Genomic DNA, 20,596 nt, shown 5'->3' with positions numbered 1-20,596 from the left:
TCTATTGTATTTGTGAAAATACAAGTCTTAATTTGTTTAAAACGTTTAACTAAATATTATCTTTGAAATATTATGACTATAAGTTTTTTTTTAAAAAAAAAATTTAAACAACATAAAAGGTTGTTCTTTCATCGCACTTATATTCAATAAACTCTTCCGTAACAGCAAGCATGACTTCTGAAATAAAATTACGCAATGGAAGCACCAAAATTTTAACCTAAGATCTTGTACAAAATTAAATTTTCACCGCTAAATATCAACCTTAGTAGGTTAAAAAAACATTAAAAAAATTGAATCTTCTCCCATTTAAGAGCGATTTGTTGTTGCAAGGCTTTCTCAAGTATAATTCTAAGCATTGATATACAGTTATAATTTTAAAAATTGAATTACATAACTCGATAATATAATGTTATAAATTATTATTATTATTATATATTTATATAATATAACATTTGTCAATTGCTGGTCACAGGTCACAGGATCGAATCATGCTTCATTCCATCGATTCGGAACCAACTTGAACAATAAATTTAAATAATCAAGTGAACTCTTGTCCATATCGTCTTGTCATTTAGCTATTGAACCAAAAATGTGTGGGCTACATGTGATGGTGTGAAGTAACCACGCACGTACGAGTACGAGATTTACGTGATCCAAAGGGCTTGGAAAATCACAATACTTGCCTTTGGCTTACGTCAAAAACCATGTTTGGAAAAATAAATTAGGCATTTTGCACTTCCTTGTGTTACCCCCCTTCTTTGGCAATTCAAGTGCTCCAATTCATTGCCATTTTACTTTTCTCTTTTTCTGAACTCTAGATAGATCACCTTTTTCGGAATCAGAGTGAGTGACACTTGAATTATATGTACCAAATCTTTCTTTCGTCGTCTTCTTCTTCTTGTCCTATGAGGACCATGTCATTTTGGCTTTAACAAAACCATGTTTTAACATATTGAAATTAAATTTGCTCTTGAAAGTAGTTTAAAGGGCATATATGTGTGTCCTTGCATGGCATGCAGTCTATTATTGAGGAACCTGTGGGTAGGTGCGCTTGATAATTGTTTTGTGATAAGGATGGACCTGATAATCTCAATTTCATACCATGTCTTGCACCATTATATTTTGAACGACTTCTTTTCTATGAGCTATGTTATGGACTATGAACCTCAATGTGATTGGCTTGTTCTTGCTAGTATTTCAATTGGGATTTAAGAGTTATCATAAGATGAATAACAGACAAAAGTCGTAGGATAATAGAAACAAATTGAACCAAAATCATTGGTTGAATGACTCAAATTTGATGCGATATATATATATATATATATATATATATATATATATATATATATATATATATATATATATATATAGTGGTTTAGTTGGCTGAAAATGCCTTTCCTTCAAGTGGGGGGATATGATTATAAGAATATATGTTGGGAGACATCTTTTGATTCCATTTCCACTCCGGTTGTACGATTATAATTGTTTGTAACTGTTTGGTACTAGTGATAATTAGAGAATAAGAAGAAGAAAAAAAACAAATGTATACTTACACATAATTATCTTGTAAAATATACTTTTGTTTTCAATATCTAACATAACTCTGAAGTTTTGTACGAAAATAAATGGAGTTTAAAGGCGGAAAAGAGCTAGGTTTTATAACAAAGGAGCCTATCTTCTTTTCTAATATGACTTCAATCTAGTTTATTTATTTGACATAGGACTTGCTTTAAAATTTAAAAGCTTGTTTAAAAGTTTATTTTTATACAGTAAAAAAAGTTTACTTTTTTTTCACCATGACAAGAAAAAATATTTAACTCAATTTACTTTATTATAAAATCTATTAAATAGGTAAAAAAAAAAAGTTACGTCTAAATAAGTTCATGAGTCTAGCTGTTCAAAAATAAAAATAAAATTAACGAGTCTAACTCAATTTTTTTTACATAATCTAATTAAACTCAAGTTAAAATCTTTAAATAGAAGAATTAATAATGTATAATTTCAAAAATATTACGATACAAATTTAGTGCTATACTAGCATTATTATTATGATAGACCTACATATTAATATTTGTGTTGTGTGGACTTGTACAAGTGCTATCATGATGGATTCTACCTAGCTTAGCTTCTTTCGTTGAACTTGGTGTAGTTTTCTGTCAAGTGTTGAAGCAAGGGAAGTGTACCTGTAAAGACTTAAACATCCATGGTCAAATTTGACAAAGTAATAGTATTAGTGTGTTAGTGATGTGTACTTGGTTAGGATTTTCATTAGGTATTTGTAGGTTGTGGAGAGTGTTAGGCAATTCTATCATCATGAACTTGTCATATTTCTCATAATAATTCATTGTGTGATATGTTCATATTGTCTACATGCATAATTGATGGTGATAATTGTCTGATTGAGAATGATTGATGGTCAAGTGATCAATGTCCTTGGGAGTGAATCAAACACCCTTAATATGGTGGGACATTGAATTAATTAGGTGGTTAAGTTCTACCTTATTATACTTTCAGAATAATATTAATATTAAAAAAGAGCATGTTGAGCTTAATAAACTTTTAATTTTTGGTCTGTGTTAAAGTATTTTTAAATAATCTGAATTTTTTTAATTAAATAAGTTTTTCAAAAGTTTAAAAGAACTTATGAATAACTTATTTAAATTTATCTTCTATTATAAATCTTTAGTGTTTGGGAGAGCTTATGAAAAGATCTTATGATGGTCCATAAGAAGTTTTGAGCTTATTTTAATGAGCTGTCCAATATATCTTATACCAACAACTTATGTAAGTAATTTTTTTTAATTTAATTTTGTTTATGAACAAAGTAAGAACTAAAATCAAGTCCTAGATTCATATGTCGGCGTGTTTGCTATCGTTGGTTATGTAGTCACCCCAGTAGGGTCTTAAAAAAAATTAAATTGTACCTAATTGAGCCAAACTGTTATGAACTGAACTAAACCAAAATATAAAAATTGTATTTATAAAAAAATGAATTTAACTATTTTTATATTAAAAAAATTGAATTGCACCATTTGAAAACCGAATTGAATTGAACCAAACTATAAAAACTGAGCTATTTTTTATAAAGAGGTAAAAATTCTCCCTACAATCCTCTCTTTTTCATGTTTTTCTAAATACGAAACAAATCTATGATGGTGTTTTAATACGAAATCTAAATACGAAAAAAATCCTCCCTTAAATCCTCTCTCATTATTACTGCTTAAGCTGTTGGGCTAAGATTTCCCTGGGACAACACATAAAACATGAAACAACTCTGGAACATACTATGTAAGCCCCTTATTTTACAAAGTACACCCCATCCCCCTTCATATATTTTTTCTACCAAATTTACCCTTTAAACCCTTATCTTACACCCATATTTGTTAGTCTTATTTTCATCTTATTTTTATTTTTTAAAACCTTAATTTTGAATCCTATATAAAATCTTACTCCTTACCATCCTATATATAAAAAACAAATAACTAATTAATCAAGATCAATAAAAGTAGGTAAGTTAGTTCATTTGATTAATAACATCACAAAGTTTAATTCCAAAAATACCTATAGTAAGTAGTGGTAATATCGAATGACACTACACATAATTAAATGGATGTTGTTTTTTCCACCAATGAGTGTGCTTGTAATGTTAATAGATCAATAAATGAACCAATTCACATGGAGAATGAATTAATATATTTTTGCAATAAGTTAAGGGTATAATTGAAATTTAGCAAGTAATACATCTTAAAGTGAGTTCATGTTTCATATTATTAAGACCAAAGCAATAGACTCATTTGTTTCTTATAAAAAGAACCAGAGGGAATATTTTCATCCTATCTTTATTATTTTTTGAAAATGTTTTCATCCATATTCATTATATAAATACGACATTTTCCATTATTATTACATTTAATATTGTTTGGTTTCCTTTATGTGACATTGTGTTTTAATATACGTTTATCATTAACTTCATATATTATTAACCTTTAAGTGCCTTTAAATACGTTTTCATTTTCTAATTCAGGTTGTCAACAATTGCAAGCTACATCGACTCTTATATGTGTTGGTTAAAACAAGTTTTATTACTATCGAAAATGTCTTTTCAAAATAATGTATATCAATTCTAGAAATGTATTATGGGAACTACATTTAATAGTTCTAGGAATACATTTTTGGAAAAGAAAAAGGGGGTGGGTTTGAGGGTGTACCATTTTAAGGAAAAAGGATATAAGGGATAATTAAAAATAAAGAGACGTGATGGCATGTACTTAGCAAAATTGTAGTGTAAATAGTCGGTGCCGAACACTCTAACAAAACAGTTCGACTAATGGGCTAATTTTAAGTTGGGCTATAAATTTCATACGAGTACCTAATAAGTAAAAAAATTAGAAAAACCCTACAACAGTCTAGGGAACATTTTAATGATAATATTGTTATAACTATATATATAAAGAAGGTATTTTAATGTATACATCTTTATGTCTATTTTATCTCTATAACTACATTCACAAATCACTAGCTAACTTCTATTCTATTTCTTTCTATTTAAATAAAAAACATGAAAAAAGCAATTAGACAGAAGTATCTATTTTTCCCTAACTAACATAATGGTAACCAGTACGTAAAATAACAGTAAATACTAAACTAATAGTAAATATTAACATAATGATAATTAAATAAATGAATAATTAAAAATATATAATTATAATTTAAATTAAAGTTGATAGATTCCAGTAACGTTACATGATGTAAACACACGAAAGTTATTTTAGTTATCTTAAAAAATATCTAATACTCATATATGTGGATGATTTAAATATTCATATATATATGTAACTGTTATAATTGAAGTGGTCCATCATGAACCACTTTTAATATGGTGCATGTTAACTCTCACTTTCTAACGTGAGAAAAACGTGGAATTCAATTTTTTTTTAACAAAAAGGGATTCAATTCTAATTTGAATAAATATAAAATAAGGTGTTTAAAGTTCAGGAAAATGAAATAATGTAAATATTTAGTTAAATTAAAATTTTAACCTTCTTATATATTTTAAAAGATTACAATTTTGATCAAATCTTTAATGTTGTGTACATTTATTTCTTTTCTTTTTTAAAATTTTAATTAATTAAATTATTTTTATAATGTCTTAAATAAATATATTAGATCTAGAATTGAACTATACCTAAACATAAAAAAACTTAAAAAATTTAAGCAAAATTGAGAATTAAACGAAAATTACATATTTTTTTAAGACGTAGAGACTAAAATTGTAAAAAATAATAAGTGAACAAACTCATAGATAAAAAATTATACATGACCACAATTACAATTTAACTTAAATGTTTTTAATTTTGTTATTTAATAAATTTTCATATAACTTATTTATAATAATAAAATAAAAATTGCATTACTGAATTTAAATTTCTTTTGACTGTTACTGAATTTAAATTTAAAAACGAGGTTTGTTAAAAGATAAAATAGTTTCAAACTTTCAATTGAATGTCTTTTGAAAACTCTTTGGTAATCTCTCTTGAATATATTCCACTGATTTATTATTAACCAGAAGAGAATTAAACACAAGTTTTCATTCTAGAATATAATCTTATCGAGTTAAGATTTAATGTAAGAAGATTTTTCTTTCAATTTTCATGATTTCTTAGACACCTGCGCGACTCTTGTTTCCAAACAAGCACTGACGCTCATTAGATTATCCTGAAAAACTGTTTCATATAGGTGTTTACATTCAAACCGATCAAAATAAAAAATTACTTAAAAAAAAATAAAAAACAAATCAAATTAATAATTTCTTAGATTATTTGGATGATTTTACGCTCAAATTGAATTTTGATTTTGTGTTTCTAAAATCAAGTCAAATTCTAATATTTAAATATTAGTTTTTATTATATTTTATATGTATATATTATTTAAGTTTTATAATATCATGTATATTAAATTTATATAGTATATATCACTTTTTCTTGTATATAAAACTTTTTTTTTTAAAATTCTATCATTTAAATATTATTTTTTATTATATTTTATATGTATATATTATTTGAGTTTCATCATATTTTACAATATTATTATATTAAATTTATATAGTATATATCACTTTCTTTTATATATAAAACTTTTTTTTAAGATTTGTTTAATTTAAAATAGATAAAAGTTTGACAGTTTTTTATTATAAAATATTTGTTATATTAATAATTTTTATAGATTATTATTAGTAATTTTTTAATATAATTTGTTTAAAAAATAGAAAAATATAAATTTTAGTAAAATAATATGTTAATAAAAATAAAAAAAGAATCTAAAACAAATCCTAAAAGATTGATTTGATTTGATTTAAATTTGATAATAAATTTAAACAGAATATAATTTTTATGTTTGGTTAGATAACTATTTTTTTATAAGAATGGTACCAAATGGGATCACGAACATCCACTTGTTATAATATATTAGAAGTAGTTGTAGTTAATAAAAGATTTTCATTGTTACTAAAGAAAAAACACATTGAAAAGCCCTCTCTCCCAAAAATTTGGAACCCTAATATGCAAATTAACTTATCATCAAGGCTAGTACAGATACAAAGTCCTGGACTCAATCCCATCTTCAATTCCCATCTTAGCTACTTCTCAAACCCTCTTATCATCACAAGTCACAGCTGCAAAGAAAGTACTAGTAACCATTCTCTCTCTCTCCTTCCACGCAATAATCAATAATCAATCAACCTTTATGATACAAAAATCCCCAATCCCCAACCGTTAATTTTTCAATTTTTTATTTTTATTTTTTGGTTTTTCTTCTAATGGCGACGGATGCAAGGGCGAAGTTCCAAAACCCGGAATTCCGGCCCGATTTCCACGCGGACTTAACGGTGTCAACTCACGACGGCCTCCACTTCTGGCAGTTCATGATCGCCGGATCCATCGCGGGCTGCGTCGAGCACATGGCCATGTTCCCCGTTGACACCGTCAAGACCCGCATGCAAGCCATAGGCTCCTGCCCCGTCAAATCCGTAACGGTCCGTCACGCCCTCAAGTCCATTCTCCAATCGGAGGGCCCGTCGGCCCTCTACCGTGGCATCGGTGCTATGGGCCTCGGCGCCGGGCCCGCCCACGCCGTCTACTTCTCCGTCTACGAGACCTGCAAGAAGAAATTCTCCGAGGGCAGCCCCAGCAACGCCGCGGCGCACGCTGCGTCCGGCGTCTGCGCCACCGTGGCCAGTGACGCGGTGTTCACTCCGATGGACATGGTGAAGCAGAGGCTGCAGCTGGGGAACAGTGGCTACAAGGGGGTTTGGGACTGCGTGAAGAGGGTCATGAGTGAGGAGGGGTTTGGGGCGTTCTATGCGTCTTATAGGACCACTGTTTTGATGAACGCGCCGTTCACTGCCGTGCATTTCACGACGTATGAGGCCGCGAAACGCGGCCTCCTGGAGGTCTCGCCGGAGAGTGTGGATGATGAGAGACTGGTTGTGCACGCCACTGCTGGGGCTGCTGCCGGGGCTTTGGCTGCTGCTGTTACCACGCCACTTGATGTTGTCAAGACTCAATTGCAGTGTCAGGTATAATTGTAATGCTTATCATCATTGTTGTTGTTGTTGATATTTTGCAATTTTGACTTTTTTTTCCTCGTTGTAGTTTTGAAAGTAGGATAGGATGTGTATTGTTTACTGGAGTTTTGAATTGTTTAGTTCATGACTTTATGGTTCAGTATAAGAACAATGTGGCTGTCGTGTGGGAAAAGAAGTGGATTGCAATATTGATTGAATTTTAAAGTGTGATAATTGGGTTTGAATGAGGCTAAGGTTTGATGTATTAGCTTTCCGTTAAGGTTCAGTATATTATGAGCAATGTGACTGGTGCTTATAAAATAAAAATGTGGCTGTGGTATGGGAAAAGAAGTGGATGGCAATATTCAATCGAATTTGAGAGTGTGATAAGTACATTTGATTGAGGCTTAGGTTTTGTATTGCCATTCCTTTGATTCAACCTGTGCAAATATGGGATAATAATTTTGGCTTATGTTTCTGTTATGTTAGTTTCAAGGAAGTTCTTTGTGCTTCTGTGGTTTTTTCATACAAAGATATTCTTCTACTACAACAGAGGCTCTGGGAAAGAGTGAATCCAATGGAAAATAGTTTGATTAGAATTGTGGAAGATGACTTTAGAAATTATGCTCTTAACTAGTTTTACTGTGATTTTTAGTTGGTTTTTGAGAAAGTCCAATGAAGTTAATTGATCCTTGTTGCCAACCCCACTTATTGGGATAGGGATTGACCGATTGGGTGTGGGTAATGGGACACACTGGGTATCAAAAGCCTGCCTCAGGTGCTCTAAAATGAGTTGTGCTCTTGGATCTGATTTCTTAGGATTGCAGGTAGTTTGAGCTGCCTTGCTGTATTCTTAGTTCTTTTTTCTAAGTCTTCTCTGTTGTATAGGATTTGTTATTTGTTATCCTTCACATAGTTGTACTTGACCATTTTCTCGCCGATGAATTTTCTTCCTCTATGTAAACAAAAAAAATAAAATGAAAGTGGATGCCAGTAGGCTAGTAGTGTATTTTGCTTAAGGATAGATTGATTATTAAAACGGTAAACTTTTTAAATAACATATCAGAAAGGCATATGGTATAATGTGTGCATCTATTCCTTTAGCATGTGCTCCTTTGATAAAATATGACTTATTCCCATCAACCAACATTAGAGCTGTAATTTTACCTATGGTTCTATGTAATTTTAATGCAAAGAGAGAGAGAGATGATAAAACTTAGACTTTACAATTTATACTTGAGTAATATAATAGCAGAAGAGTTATAATTTGGTGAGCATTGGTACATGTGAGGAGCGAGAACCGTGTCGAGAAATAGAGAAAGTAATTTTAACAGAGATTTAATTAAGAAAGTGGTGACCAATAGACAAGGAAACCAGCAGGAAATATGGTAAGAGGATGAGAAAGTTGTAGGGTGTTGATCCCATCATAACCTTTTTAAAATCTATTGAAATTTAGCTCTGTTAATTTGGCATTTAGGAAAATAAACCTTGGGTCTCTATGCAAATTTCCATCCCCACCCCATCACTTGAGCCTATGAAATTTAGAGCTTCAATCAGACAAAATGGTGTTCAATTGGAGTGCTGAAGATGATGGTACTAATGACTGATAATGTTTGGATTTGAATAGCTTTGTATGTTCCTTTCAACTCTTGTTGCATTTTTTCTTATTAAAATGGGACGAGTTCGTTTTATTATGATTCTGTAGAATCATATGTAGATTGAGGAGTTGACAAGATCGTCTTGTGTAGATCAGCATCCTTATAAATTTATTTCACCCTTTTATTGTTTATATGGGGATTATTAAAGGTTTATATTACTAAGATCATACATCAGAGGAACCTAATATTTTCCAATCAAACAAAAAATGTTCCAAATTGGATTGTAGTTTCTGGACTCATGTCATGAATTTTATTATTGTTATTATTTTATTATTATTTGTATTGTGTAATATGGTGCTAATTAAGTTGATAACTGTAAATTGATTGTGTAACAACTTTTTATTGTATGAATTTGTTAGGCTTTATGAATGATGGTAAATTAGGGGGAATCAGACAGCAAATTTTTTCCCCTTATCTTTCCTTTCCTTGGATAGTAAATTGACATGGTTGATGCTGCAGGGTGTCTGTGGTTGTGATAGGTTCAAAAGTGGATCAATTGGGGACGTTATCAAAACCATAGTGAAAAAAGATGGATACAGAGGGCTCATGCGAGGATGGATTCCAAGGATGCTCTTTCATGCTCCTGCAGCTGCTATTTGCTGGTCTACATATGAAGCTGGAAAGTCCTTTTTCCAAGATTTCAATCAGCAGAAAGACATTGGCACTGTTACCTAAATAAAAGAGTTTGAATATACATAATTCTTCGGATTCGTTATAGATGATTCTGTATAGATGATTCTGTCTGTCAAAATTGATAAAATGCTACAAACGGGGGTGTGAGCAAGCAAGCCTTTTCAAGTTCTGCGTTCTAACCCCAAATAAATATACAGAAAGCATCGGTTTAACTACGACTGGAGAAATTGTTTCTTGTACACATTGTCAGTTTTACTTATGATTTTTCCCCCGCTTTAGCTTTTTGCTAGTTTCATTTAGACAGAACATTATCCCATGGAAACACCACTACGCCACATGAAATTTTTGCCATAGTTTCATGCAGTTGTAAGTTTTAATTACGTTAAAGATTATTTTGATATTCTGAAATTTAAGAGATTTCATTTCCTGGCCTAAACTATTATTATTTGTTGTCTATCTTTTCCACTTTAGTTGTTCCTGGCCTAAACTATTATTATGTGTTGATGATGTGTTTTCCATTTTTTTTCTGATTACATGGCAGTTTTGACGATAAATATGCAGGGCTCATGAATCAAGTCCACGTTTATATATGCCTTTCTATGGCACATATCTCTTCCTATTTTAACGTCAAAAGTCGCAGGAGCTACAAAAGCAGCTTCTGCTGAATTCATGTCCAATAGTAACAAACGTGATTAAAGTAGATATAAAACTTGATGTTAGCGAGTCATTTGAATGATATATATATATATATATATATATATATATATATATATATATATATATATATATATATATATATATATATATATATATATATATATATATAAATCAAAATATTAATTAAAAAACTCAGGCATGAAATGTATTTGAATATTTAAATTTAAATATATCTAAGGTTTCTGACAAATGATTAAATTTTGTTTTAGGTTTTTAATCATTTTTTTTTGTAAATTTACCAAATGATAACCAATGATATAAACACGTAGAATAAAATTCAATCATTTATAAAAAACTTTAAATATATTTAAGCCTTAAATTTATTACATATGCACCTATCCACCTTCTCCCTTCTCAAATTAAGTCTTAAACTCAATGTAATTAAATTATGTCTTAAATCCTAATGTCATCATTCAACTACATATGCATTCAAACCATATTTTTATTTTCTGTTTGCTGATGCGTTAAAAGTGGGCTCTTTGATAGCGTAGTATTATTGCTTTGCATGTGTTTGTTCTCTTTTTTCTGTTTTTCTCTGTACGTCACCAAAAAAGAATATTCTCCCCCAATAGGGTATCATAATCGGGAATGTTAAGTGGGAGAAAAATGAAAAATTGAATGGTTGATGAATTGACTTATGCAACTTGTTTCTTATATGCAACAAACATAGCTCTTATAAATTTTTTTAAAATGGTTTGATTCAATTTGTCAGACTCATCTAAGAAAATGTCTGATTTTTTTGGGTGAACTAAAAACTAAACTACACAAAACCAAATGGAACAAAAACTAGTGATGTTTACTATACAAACCAAACTAGTATAGACTGCATTAAGGAAATAAAAAATATACGTTACAATGCAAAAACGCCAAAACAACAAGGCAGTTGCTTCTCCGTTGTATCTAGTTTAATGCCTACGCAAACAGACACTAGATTGCTCAGTTTAAGGGCCCATTCGATTTACTACCAAAATCAATTTCACATACTATAGCCTGCATTCTAATGTAACATTTGTGATGATTAAGATTAATTTACCCGCATATATTTATGATTTTCAATGGTTAACAATCAATTCTAACAAATTTTAATACATTCAAGACACTAATTCTTTTGAATGTTTTAGTTTAGTCTATGAACACCCAGTAACATACACAAAATATCTTCATCCATTCTGAAGTGGCACAAAATGCTTCAAGAGGTTAGTCATGTCAAGAGTTTGAAATAGAACAAATATCATTAGTTAAAGAGTGCCAGAGGAAGCTAGATCTAGTGAGATGAGGTTAATCACAAACATTCGAGCAGTTTCGAATGGGACTGGTTAATGTAATATGTGAAAATGCAACTGATTCAGAAGCATACAATATTTACATTATTTACCCTTCTCCTCTTCCCTTCTTTCTCTTGTTGTATAACCCATTTTCAAATGTTTCAATATCTTCTGCCTTGGAATTTCTCTCTCAGGATTTTTTTGGTTGCCAAAATAGGTATACTGTTTCCTTTCTTCACAAGTAACAAGTAACTTGCATTGGTCATCGGGTATTGCATATATTTGCCAATGTTAGACTTCACTAGTTGGATTCCCCTACCTCCTGCAAAAGCGAAGTAGAAATATATATTAATGGAGATTTTGCTTTTAGTTCCTACTAAATCACTAATTTGCTAGGTACTTCATTTTTAAGACATGAACCACAATTAAAATCCTCCACTATATTGCATTCGCATGGATAATTGGACAATTATTACCAAGAACCACGACACATTCAAAACAAGTTGGAAATTACTAAATAACAGGTCAAAGTAGCATTATAAGATAGTAAAAAAGAATGTGATTTTAGTTCCAATATTTTTGGTCAAACATGGTGAAGGTTCCTATACTTTCATATCAATGAATTTAAGAATACGTGGATTTAGTCCCTCTTAAATTTAAAAGACATGAATTCTTAGAAATGAGGGACTAAATCTACATGTTTTTTTTTTTTTTAAGTTTAAGGACTAAATTTATGAATATGAAAGTATAGGGACCTTGGCAATATTTGATCAAGAGTTTAATGCTTATGCACTAAGTTTTACACTATCATCTAATGATAAATTACTGTTTGAATTACTTTAAAATAATTATTTTAAAATTCAACAAATTTATCATACATGAATGGTGGGTGTGATTAAATGACTATAAAACTTTTTATACTGTTAGTGTATAATCTTTTTTCTCTTTGATCAAAAGTATGGGGACTAAACATATTTTTCCCTAAAAAAATATTGGCTAAATGAAAATGACTCTTTTACTTTTGTAGCCAGCCAACTAAGTTCCTACTTCCTAGTTATGATTGACATGGGGTGAAAACTACATAATACAGGCTTGTTTAAACAATAAAATTAATTATTTTAATTTTTGAGGTTTTTCACATAAGGTTTTAAAGGGTAGAATGAGAGAAGCAAGCCTCGAAAGATCCTAACACATGACATGGAAATATGGAATTACAACAATGCAGAACAGGAGCCCATCCATAATTCTCAGATAGGAGTTTGGCAATTGCTACCATACAGGACATGAATCAAGCCTAGAGCCTTATCCCCCTAGATATTGTGGGCTACATGGTTTGAAAAATATTATTGGGGCTTATTTAAAATCAAATTTTCAATAAATCCATTAAAACCAGAAATCAATAAATTTCAAAATAGTGATAAAGTTCCATGATTCAATTATTTTCTTCTCTTCTTTTTCTGATAGGTTTTATAGCATATTGCTTATTTTATAGCAGTGCATGAGCTATTTTCTCTTAATTTATTTAATTTTTACTTCATTCTGCTCACCAAGAGGTATATGGAGTCAAAGAATAAACTGTATAAATTCAAGAGGCTGGGGGCACCCTTATTGGGTGGAAAGTTTCAACTTGCAAATGTCATAATACTAAAGTATATTGTCAATAAATAACAATTACTTTAAATTTTTCAATTGAATCTGTAATACAACAATCAATCAACAAGCAAATTGTAATTTAATATACCTGTTGAATAATTTGTTTTTCTCTTAAGTATATGCAGCAGCTTGAAGTTCACTGTGTCTGTCCCTTTTGCACCTTATAACTCTTGCTTTATCGTCTATAATTTCTAGAACCTGGAAAATATGAATTCAACTATAAATTCCAAAAACTATTTTAAGTCAATCAAGATTGTAAAGAAACAGGAACAGACTACACGATAAATTGAATTTACTAATTTACATAGTTCCAATGCTAATAACAGTAATACTTTTCCCACAAAAAAGCCAATGCTTTTCTATGGGAAGTGAGCACTGGGATGTCCAGAAGAAAGGTTCAGAAGCATGTAGTTATCTCTCATAACATCTAGTATATAACCAAAAGTATTTAACTTCTATTGACTCAACCACGGAAATGCTTAGCTGAGGGTTTTAAATATTAAATTAAGGACATTATGCTCATGGATTTGTTTTACCTCTGGTTTTGAATTCAGAACTCCACTGGACATTCCAACATCTACGCGCCATATGCTACAATTGTATTTACTGTAGGAAGAAAAGACCTAATTTCAATTAATAGACCTATTCCATCCACAATGAACTAAAAGACCTACATATAAGATATGTATTTGCCATTTAAAGTTAAAATTCAAGTATAGTAAGATAAACATTATTGAGATTTTAGACATGAGGTTATTTTAACCATGTTTAAAGAGATATATTCTTTTACCAATTTACACCTATAGTTTGAGGAGTATGTCCAACCACCATTGCCTTAGCACCAACTGCTTGCATTGTCTCGTCAAGAATGGAACATACCTGGAAATCAAATTTAGTTTCAAATTGTCAATCCATGTCAGCCTGAAACAGAATCCCATTAATCTGCTAAGGATCTCAGAAATTAAAAATTAAAGAATGTCATTAAGTAATTAGACATAAATTAAGAAACATTCGATAAAGTGGCAAAAAGTCCCCATCATAATTTAAATGTGTTATGACATTTTTAATGAACACTGATAAAAAAATGTTGCGCAAAGATTGTATCAAGTAGTTTGTTATCAGGAAGGTCTAATTGTAATTTTTGAGATGTTAATGGCCTTTGCAGGCATGAAATAAATTTGCAACTTCTTGCATGCACATTGTAAAGATTCATGTTTCTCTAAGCAATACCGGATATAAAGCTCATCAGTTAATTGTTGTTTTCTCCAACCATTTTACTTCTTTGTTACATCATCTCTGTCTTGTCACACTAACTCACTTTTTCCAAGTTTTTTTTTAGTTATAGAGGTGCTTTCTTCTTTTATTTTAACTTTCAGGGGGAGTACATTTTGTAGCTTTATCCTTCTTCTGGAGAATAACATTTATGAGTCCATTAACTCACCTTTGGCCTCATAATATGGATTAAAGAAGAAAGAAGACATATATCCAGATGTAAAGTAAAATTTAGATACCTATGTAAACCATCCATTAGAAACAAAAACAGAAAAAGGAGAATTGCACTGCAATAAAATCTTTATACTTTCAAGGGGGGCAGGGTTAGTTACCATGTTTCTATTAACTCCACATAGGATCTTTCTATTAGTTAAAGAATACTGTTACAATCTCATCAGTAGACTTACCTGTTTAGCCTGATAGTCCACTAAATCTGGTGTGTCTCTTGAGTATAAACGATTCCAAACAACACTATCATAACCCCTAGTGGCAATGAAAGGCATTTTGTGAGTATTGTCATCCTCATGCTGACCTCTCATCCACTCAGACACTTCTTTATTCATCCTCTCTAAGCCATATGCAACTACAGAAAACGAAGAAAATAATATCAGGCATTTGTAATCAAGGTAGAACAAATTCGAAAAAGGTACTATTATATATAGTTGATATTGCTCGAGTAAAAATCCATCTCAAGTTAAACAAAAGGAAAAGAAAAAATGCCACAAAATATTTACCATGGTGAGGAAGAAGTCCACCATGACAGAAGACCCAGTCATTGACCTTTAGTACAACAGCATGCCTTGCAAGCTCACGTGCAAGAAGCCCACCAGGCCTAAAGAGGATTGATCTGGCAATGACTCCCTTTTGTCTCTGTCCTAATAATTGGAAAACTTCATCAAAAAACAATAGAAAATCATATTCAGAATAACATAGAGTTTCCTTTTGAAATAAGAAAACTTATGTTGTACTTCTAACTTCTAAGGTGACAGTATTTCTTTATGACCCCAGACAGATACTAGGACATAATCATACAGCTCTCTAAAATTTCCCTTTATTAGCTTTTTATTAAGAGGGCAATTTATTGATTCCAAATTATCTAAATCTCTTGACTGAATTCAAAAGGTCTTGTTTACTAAAGTTCCATCTATTTGTAAAACTCATTATGTAAATTACTAAATGACTTATATTATAATTTAACTTGTTTTCCTTCAGTTTGTCCTTTACACAGAAAATGTCCTAAATCTGTAAAATGTACATTTGATTGTGTCAAGCAAATCATAACTGTGAAGGGGTGAATACAGTTAGATGTGTAAAACAATTCATGTGCTATCACCAAACAGTTTAAGCTTTAGGGGTAATTGGTTCATGATTTGGTATCAAAATCTTGTAACCATGTGATATAAAGTTTAATTCTTGTTGCCCTAATTTTAGGATAGCTCTTATTGCAATTCTTTTTCTAGTATTTTGATACGTTGATTTGGGAGTACGGGTACAATTCTTTTTGGGGGGTTAATTCAACCAAAGCAGTTTGAAAGAGGAATTTATGCTTAGAAACAATAAAAATATATAATGACTTAAAGAGAATAGTACATGTGAAAGAAAAGTGGGACAGAAATTTATAGTACCTTCAATAAATTCCAAGGTCCCCAATAACTTTTTGACATTGTTCGATCTTCTTTCCACCTTTTAGAGACATCAACCCAAGAAGTAAAAGTTTCTTCCCAGTCACCTTCAGAACCATTGATATATTCTAAGAAATCATTACACTCATCAAATCCCCCAGACTCAACATATCTATAATCCCCTTCCACATTCATGGTCTCATGATTTCCATTTACCTAGATGAAGCACATTGAGTTAAGGAAAGTTGCTTTAAGAGAAAGATAATAGCTGAAAAATAATGAATCTGTTTCTTCTAATTTTACAAATAATTTCTTCTTAATACTTATATTTTGATAAAGACAGAAATTTTATAAAAATAATGACAAGGGAAACATTGCATGAGGAATTGACATCTCCTTGGTGATGTTGTCTGTAACATTCAGTTATTAGAGATAGTAATTCCAATGTTTTATAATCCTGTATACCAGTGATTGAAACTTTTGAGTTTGAAAGTCACAAATGACACACCTGAAACACTGCTCCACCTTTTTCTTTTGCCTGTCTATCCAATGATCGCAGCATGGACAAGATGGCAATTTCATCTTCACCTCGATCTAGTATGTCTCCAAGTTGAACCAACACCTAGTGCATGGAGAAAAAAAATAAATTCATATGTTAAAATCTCTCATTTCTATGATATTCTGTTTTTTTTTTTAACAATGGATTTCTTCTGTACAAGTTTGATCATTTCATAAACTTGGTCCTTTCAACAATTTTTACTACGTTAACTAATAGTATACAATAGAGGCTACTAATTTGAATTAAAACTAAGAGCAATCCATTATGATAAACAGTGAGCATACAGTTTCTCCACCAGTCCATAAGTCTCGACCATCAGAGCTCAATACACCAGCCATTTCAAGTGCAGACCTAGCTTGCTTAAGATCTCCATGTAGATCTCCAACTATGCAAGAAAATTAGCTTTAATAAGACATAATTGACAGACAACATGCACTAAAAATCAAAACAAGGTTAGAAAATGATCAGCAAGAACATTATCATGACAGTGAATTAATCACAGGACACTATGCTGTCCACAGAAGCTCTTCATCTCTTTAATTTTGAGAGTTTGTATTGAAGTTCCCTAATCTAAGGCTATAAAATATAAAACAAAAATAATTATTCATACTACAAAGTCAACAAAGACAATTAGTAGTAACTATTAAAAAAGTGCATTTCAGCAGGATCCATCAGGAAATACCAAAACCTGAGAGTGGTACACTTGAAATTTCATAATAAAAAAATCTAAAACACAAAGTTGAACACAGACTTATGCATCAGCTTGTAAGAGGTCAACAAAACTAAGTTCAACTTTAATCGGAGAATCACTACACTGCATTTATAAGGTTGGTTATTCTTCTCTTAAAGTCATAGTCCATATGATACACATCGTGAGAAACTACTATATTGGGTACCAAACTACCAATGTTTAAGATGGAAACTCCTCCTAATTATATTTTTCCATACACATGGAAACAAGATCAAACACAAAACCATATATTCAATTGACCTTAGTCTCTTACTTTCAAACCAACACAAGTCAGTATATAATCCATATTTCTACCATGCAAATTATTTTTCCAAGCATTCAGCCCAAATTATCAACTTTAAACATGCCTATTGAGTGGACCTTTTACATTTCTTTGTTTTATTTCAAAGCAACAATAACAAAAGAACAATTCAATGCTTTGCTAAACACATTCAAAACCAAATAGATGCCACAAAACAAAGTTGGAATAAGAGAACCAAACCAGCAAGAATTCTGCGACCAGGAGCAGAAACAAAAGTTGGGGGGTCTCCACTGACAACAATGGGTTTCAAGGGACTAAGATTGTTGTTGTTGTTGTTGTTGTTATGAAGAAGCAAAGAAGAAGAAGAAGAAGAAGAAGAAAGAGAAGTTGGTGGGACTGGTAATGAGTTTAGACACAGTGATGCCATGTCTTGTGAAGATCATTTGCTAATTGCTATGTTATGTTCCCATTGATGGCACTGCTTTGAATGAAACCAGAAAAGGACACTTTTCTGACTCGTAACTCAGACAAAGCTCCTCAACCAAGCATTTGGTATATGTGTTCGTTTCCCGTACGTGAGAGCTGAGAGAAGATAAAGATAGCATTTTAATGTGCCTCTACTGTGTGGTTGCTTCATGGTTTTTTTTTTTTTTTCATTTTTTTTTGGATATTAAAAATAAATGAAAATTGACTTTACTTATTAAAAAAATTAAAAAAATTGAAATAAAAATCGATTTTATGTTAAATAATGGCTTATTTGCAGCTCTACTTTCTTTTCTTTTTTTTCACAAAGGAAACAGAAACAACCATAAGGATCAAATTAATTAAAAAAATTCTAATTTATATTGTCATTAGCATAATAATAAAAATAAACATCAGAATCAAATAAAATCTCCATATCTGTTAATATATAAATGAGTTAATTGATATGGATGCTTTAAATTTACGTAATGACATGCTATTACTTATTACTCCTCTAATGTGAGATAATTGTATTTTAGAGGACAAAGTACAATAATGATCATATTAAAAGACTAATGGTTAAAATTGTAATTAAATTTAGATTTTGTTATATATATATATATGATTTTGTCACAATAATTAACGGTTTATATTCTAATCAATGACTGTAAATTGAGCGCAATTTATTCTCAAAATAGTGCACATCGCTCAATTTAGAGTAGTCAAATTCTTTAGTTTGATATTATTTTTAAAATATAATAAAGGACTAAATATTAATAAGCACCAACGTAGTAGTGTTTATTAAATAAATTGTGCATACTATTATATTAAATTAAGAGTAACAAATCAAATTAATTCTTAAGACTTTGAGTTGATCAATTTAGTTTTAAAAATTAATTAAATGTTGAAATTATGTAAAGCAAATATCCAGAATTTATTTATACATTTTAATTCAAAAATAAAAATTAAGTAGTTTGAATTCATTTAAACATTATATTTTACATTTAATTTTTAGCACTAAAAATATTTTCTGATAAAGCATAATAAATTTAATGAAAATTTTAGTTATTCTAGAATATTATTTCTATTTATCTCTGAGTTATTTTTTAATTATAGCTGAAGGTAGTATAAATTATTTTACATGAATTTTTAGTGACATTTATACTATTTGCGAATGAATTTTTTTCATCAAAATGTAAAATGTTAAGTTTTTGGAATAAATATTAATACAATACACCATTGAAATCATCTTAAAAAAAAGTCAATACACCATTGAACGCGTGGAATAATTAATTATGGTCTCGAATCAATATGTAACTCTGGCTTTTAAATACTTAAAAGAAAAAAAAAATTCGTCTATAATCATTTTATTTTATTGTTATTTTTTGTGAAGGATGTCTATAGTTTCTAAAAACATATTATTATATCAGGAGGATAAAAAACTTGTATTAAGCATTTTATATAAGGGTTAAAGTAAATGCCTTTTTAATATTTCTTACACTTTCAGGACAAAATTAATCATTAATTATAATTTCAGAAAGTAATTTAGAATATCACTCATTGCCCTTTTTTCATTGTAATTCTGAGTTTTTTTTTTATATATATTTTCATTTTAAGAAATCAACAAGCCAAATTTGTGGCCAGATTTGAACGGGCCAGATTTGTGGCTGACATTTTAAACGGACTATTTATGATTCTAAAATAACCCAGCCTTACGTCGGTTCGTTAAGAATATAAAATTAAATGGACAAAAGAAAAATGAAACTTAATTAGGACATTTTAAAGATAAGAAAGATCCAAACATTTATTTTAATTCAAAATATTTTTTTTAAAAAATACTTAAAAATATTAAATAAATTTTAATTCATAAAATATTAGATAATTTTAATTTTCGTCTTGACAAAAATACTTTTTTCAGTATAATTTTTTTTCATTTAATCCTTAATTTTACTCAAACATTACATTTTTTTAATTTCTATTAATATATTTTTCCGGTAAGAAATAATGTCACAAATAAATCATTTTTTTCTGTTGCATAACCTGGTTATGGCATCTCATTATTTAATGGAATAGATGTAATAGCATACTTAAGTCTTTTCAAAATATAAAAGATAACAAATTTAGTAAAATAATATATCTTTTATATTTTATTATAGATATTTAATTTTACTAATTCAATAATTACATTAAAAATCTCATGAA

At 30.0% G+C, this 20,596-nt stretch overlaps 2 protein-coding genes across 3 annotated transcripts; one reads left to right on the top strand and one right to left on the bottom strand.

Annotated features, from left to right (window-relative positions):
* Positions 1-6,494: 6,494 nt before the first annotated feature.
* On the top strand, positions 6,495-10,288 carry LOC100802640 (mitoferrin). Its single transcript, XM_003544855.5, has 2 exons — positions 6,495-7,573; positions 9,679-10,288. Exons 1-2 carry the CDS (start codon positions 6,815-6,817, stop codon positions 9,892-9,894), a joined length of 975 nt encoding a protein of 324 aa, XP_003544903.1. The 5' UTR covers positions 6,495-6,814; the 3' UTR covers positions 9,895-10,288.
* A 1,427-nt stretch (positions 10,289-11,715) lies between these two features.
* Positions 11,716-18,520, bottom strand: LOC100802106 (shewanella-like protein phosphatase 1). Of its 2 annotated transcripts, XM_003544854.4 has the most exons (10): positions 18,173-18,519; positions 17,225-17,325; positions 16,890-17,003; positions 16,385-16,597; positions 15,494-15,629; positions 15,167-15,342; positions 14,278-14,366; positions 14,024-14,093; positions 13,576-13,685; positions 11,716-12,156 (listed from the first exon to the last, which is right to left on the bottom strand). In XM_003544854.4, the coding sequence occupies exons 1-9, from the start codon at positions 18,357-18,359 to the stop codon at positions 13,599-13,601; spliced, it is 1,173 nt and encodes a 390-aa protein (XP_003544902.1). In that variant the 5' UTR covers positions 18,360-18,519; the 3' UTR covers positions 11,716-12,156; positions 13,576-13,598. The 2 variants fall into 2 exon arrangements, with proteins under 2 accessions (XP_003544902.1, XP_040864892.1); XM_041008958.1 differs by lacking the exon at positions 11,716-12,156 and having other exon boundaries at positions 13,614-13,685; positions 14,288-14,366; positions 18,173-18,520.
* Between the last annotated feature and the right edge of the window lie 2,076 nt (positions 18,521-20,596).

The sequence above is a fragment of the Glycine max genome, chromosome 14 (genome assembly GCF_000004515.6).
Source record: "Glycine max cultivar Williams 82 chromosome 14, Glycine_max_v4.0, whole genome shotgun sequence".
In the NCBI taxonomy this organism is placed as follows: Eukaryota; Viridiplantae; Streptophyta; class Magnoliopsida; order Fabales; family Fabaceae; genus Glycine; species Glycine max.
This window is presented reverse-complemented; position numbering and strand designations above follow the sequence as displayed.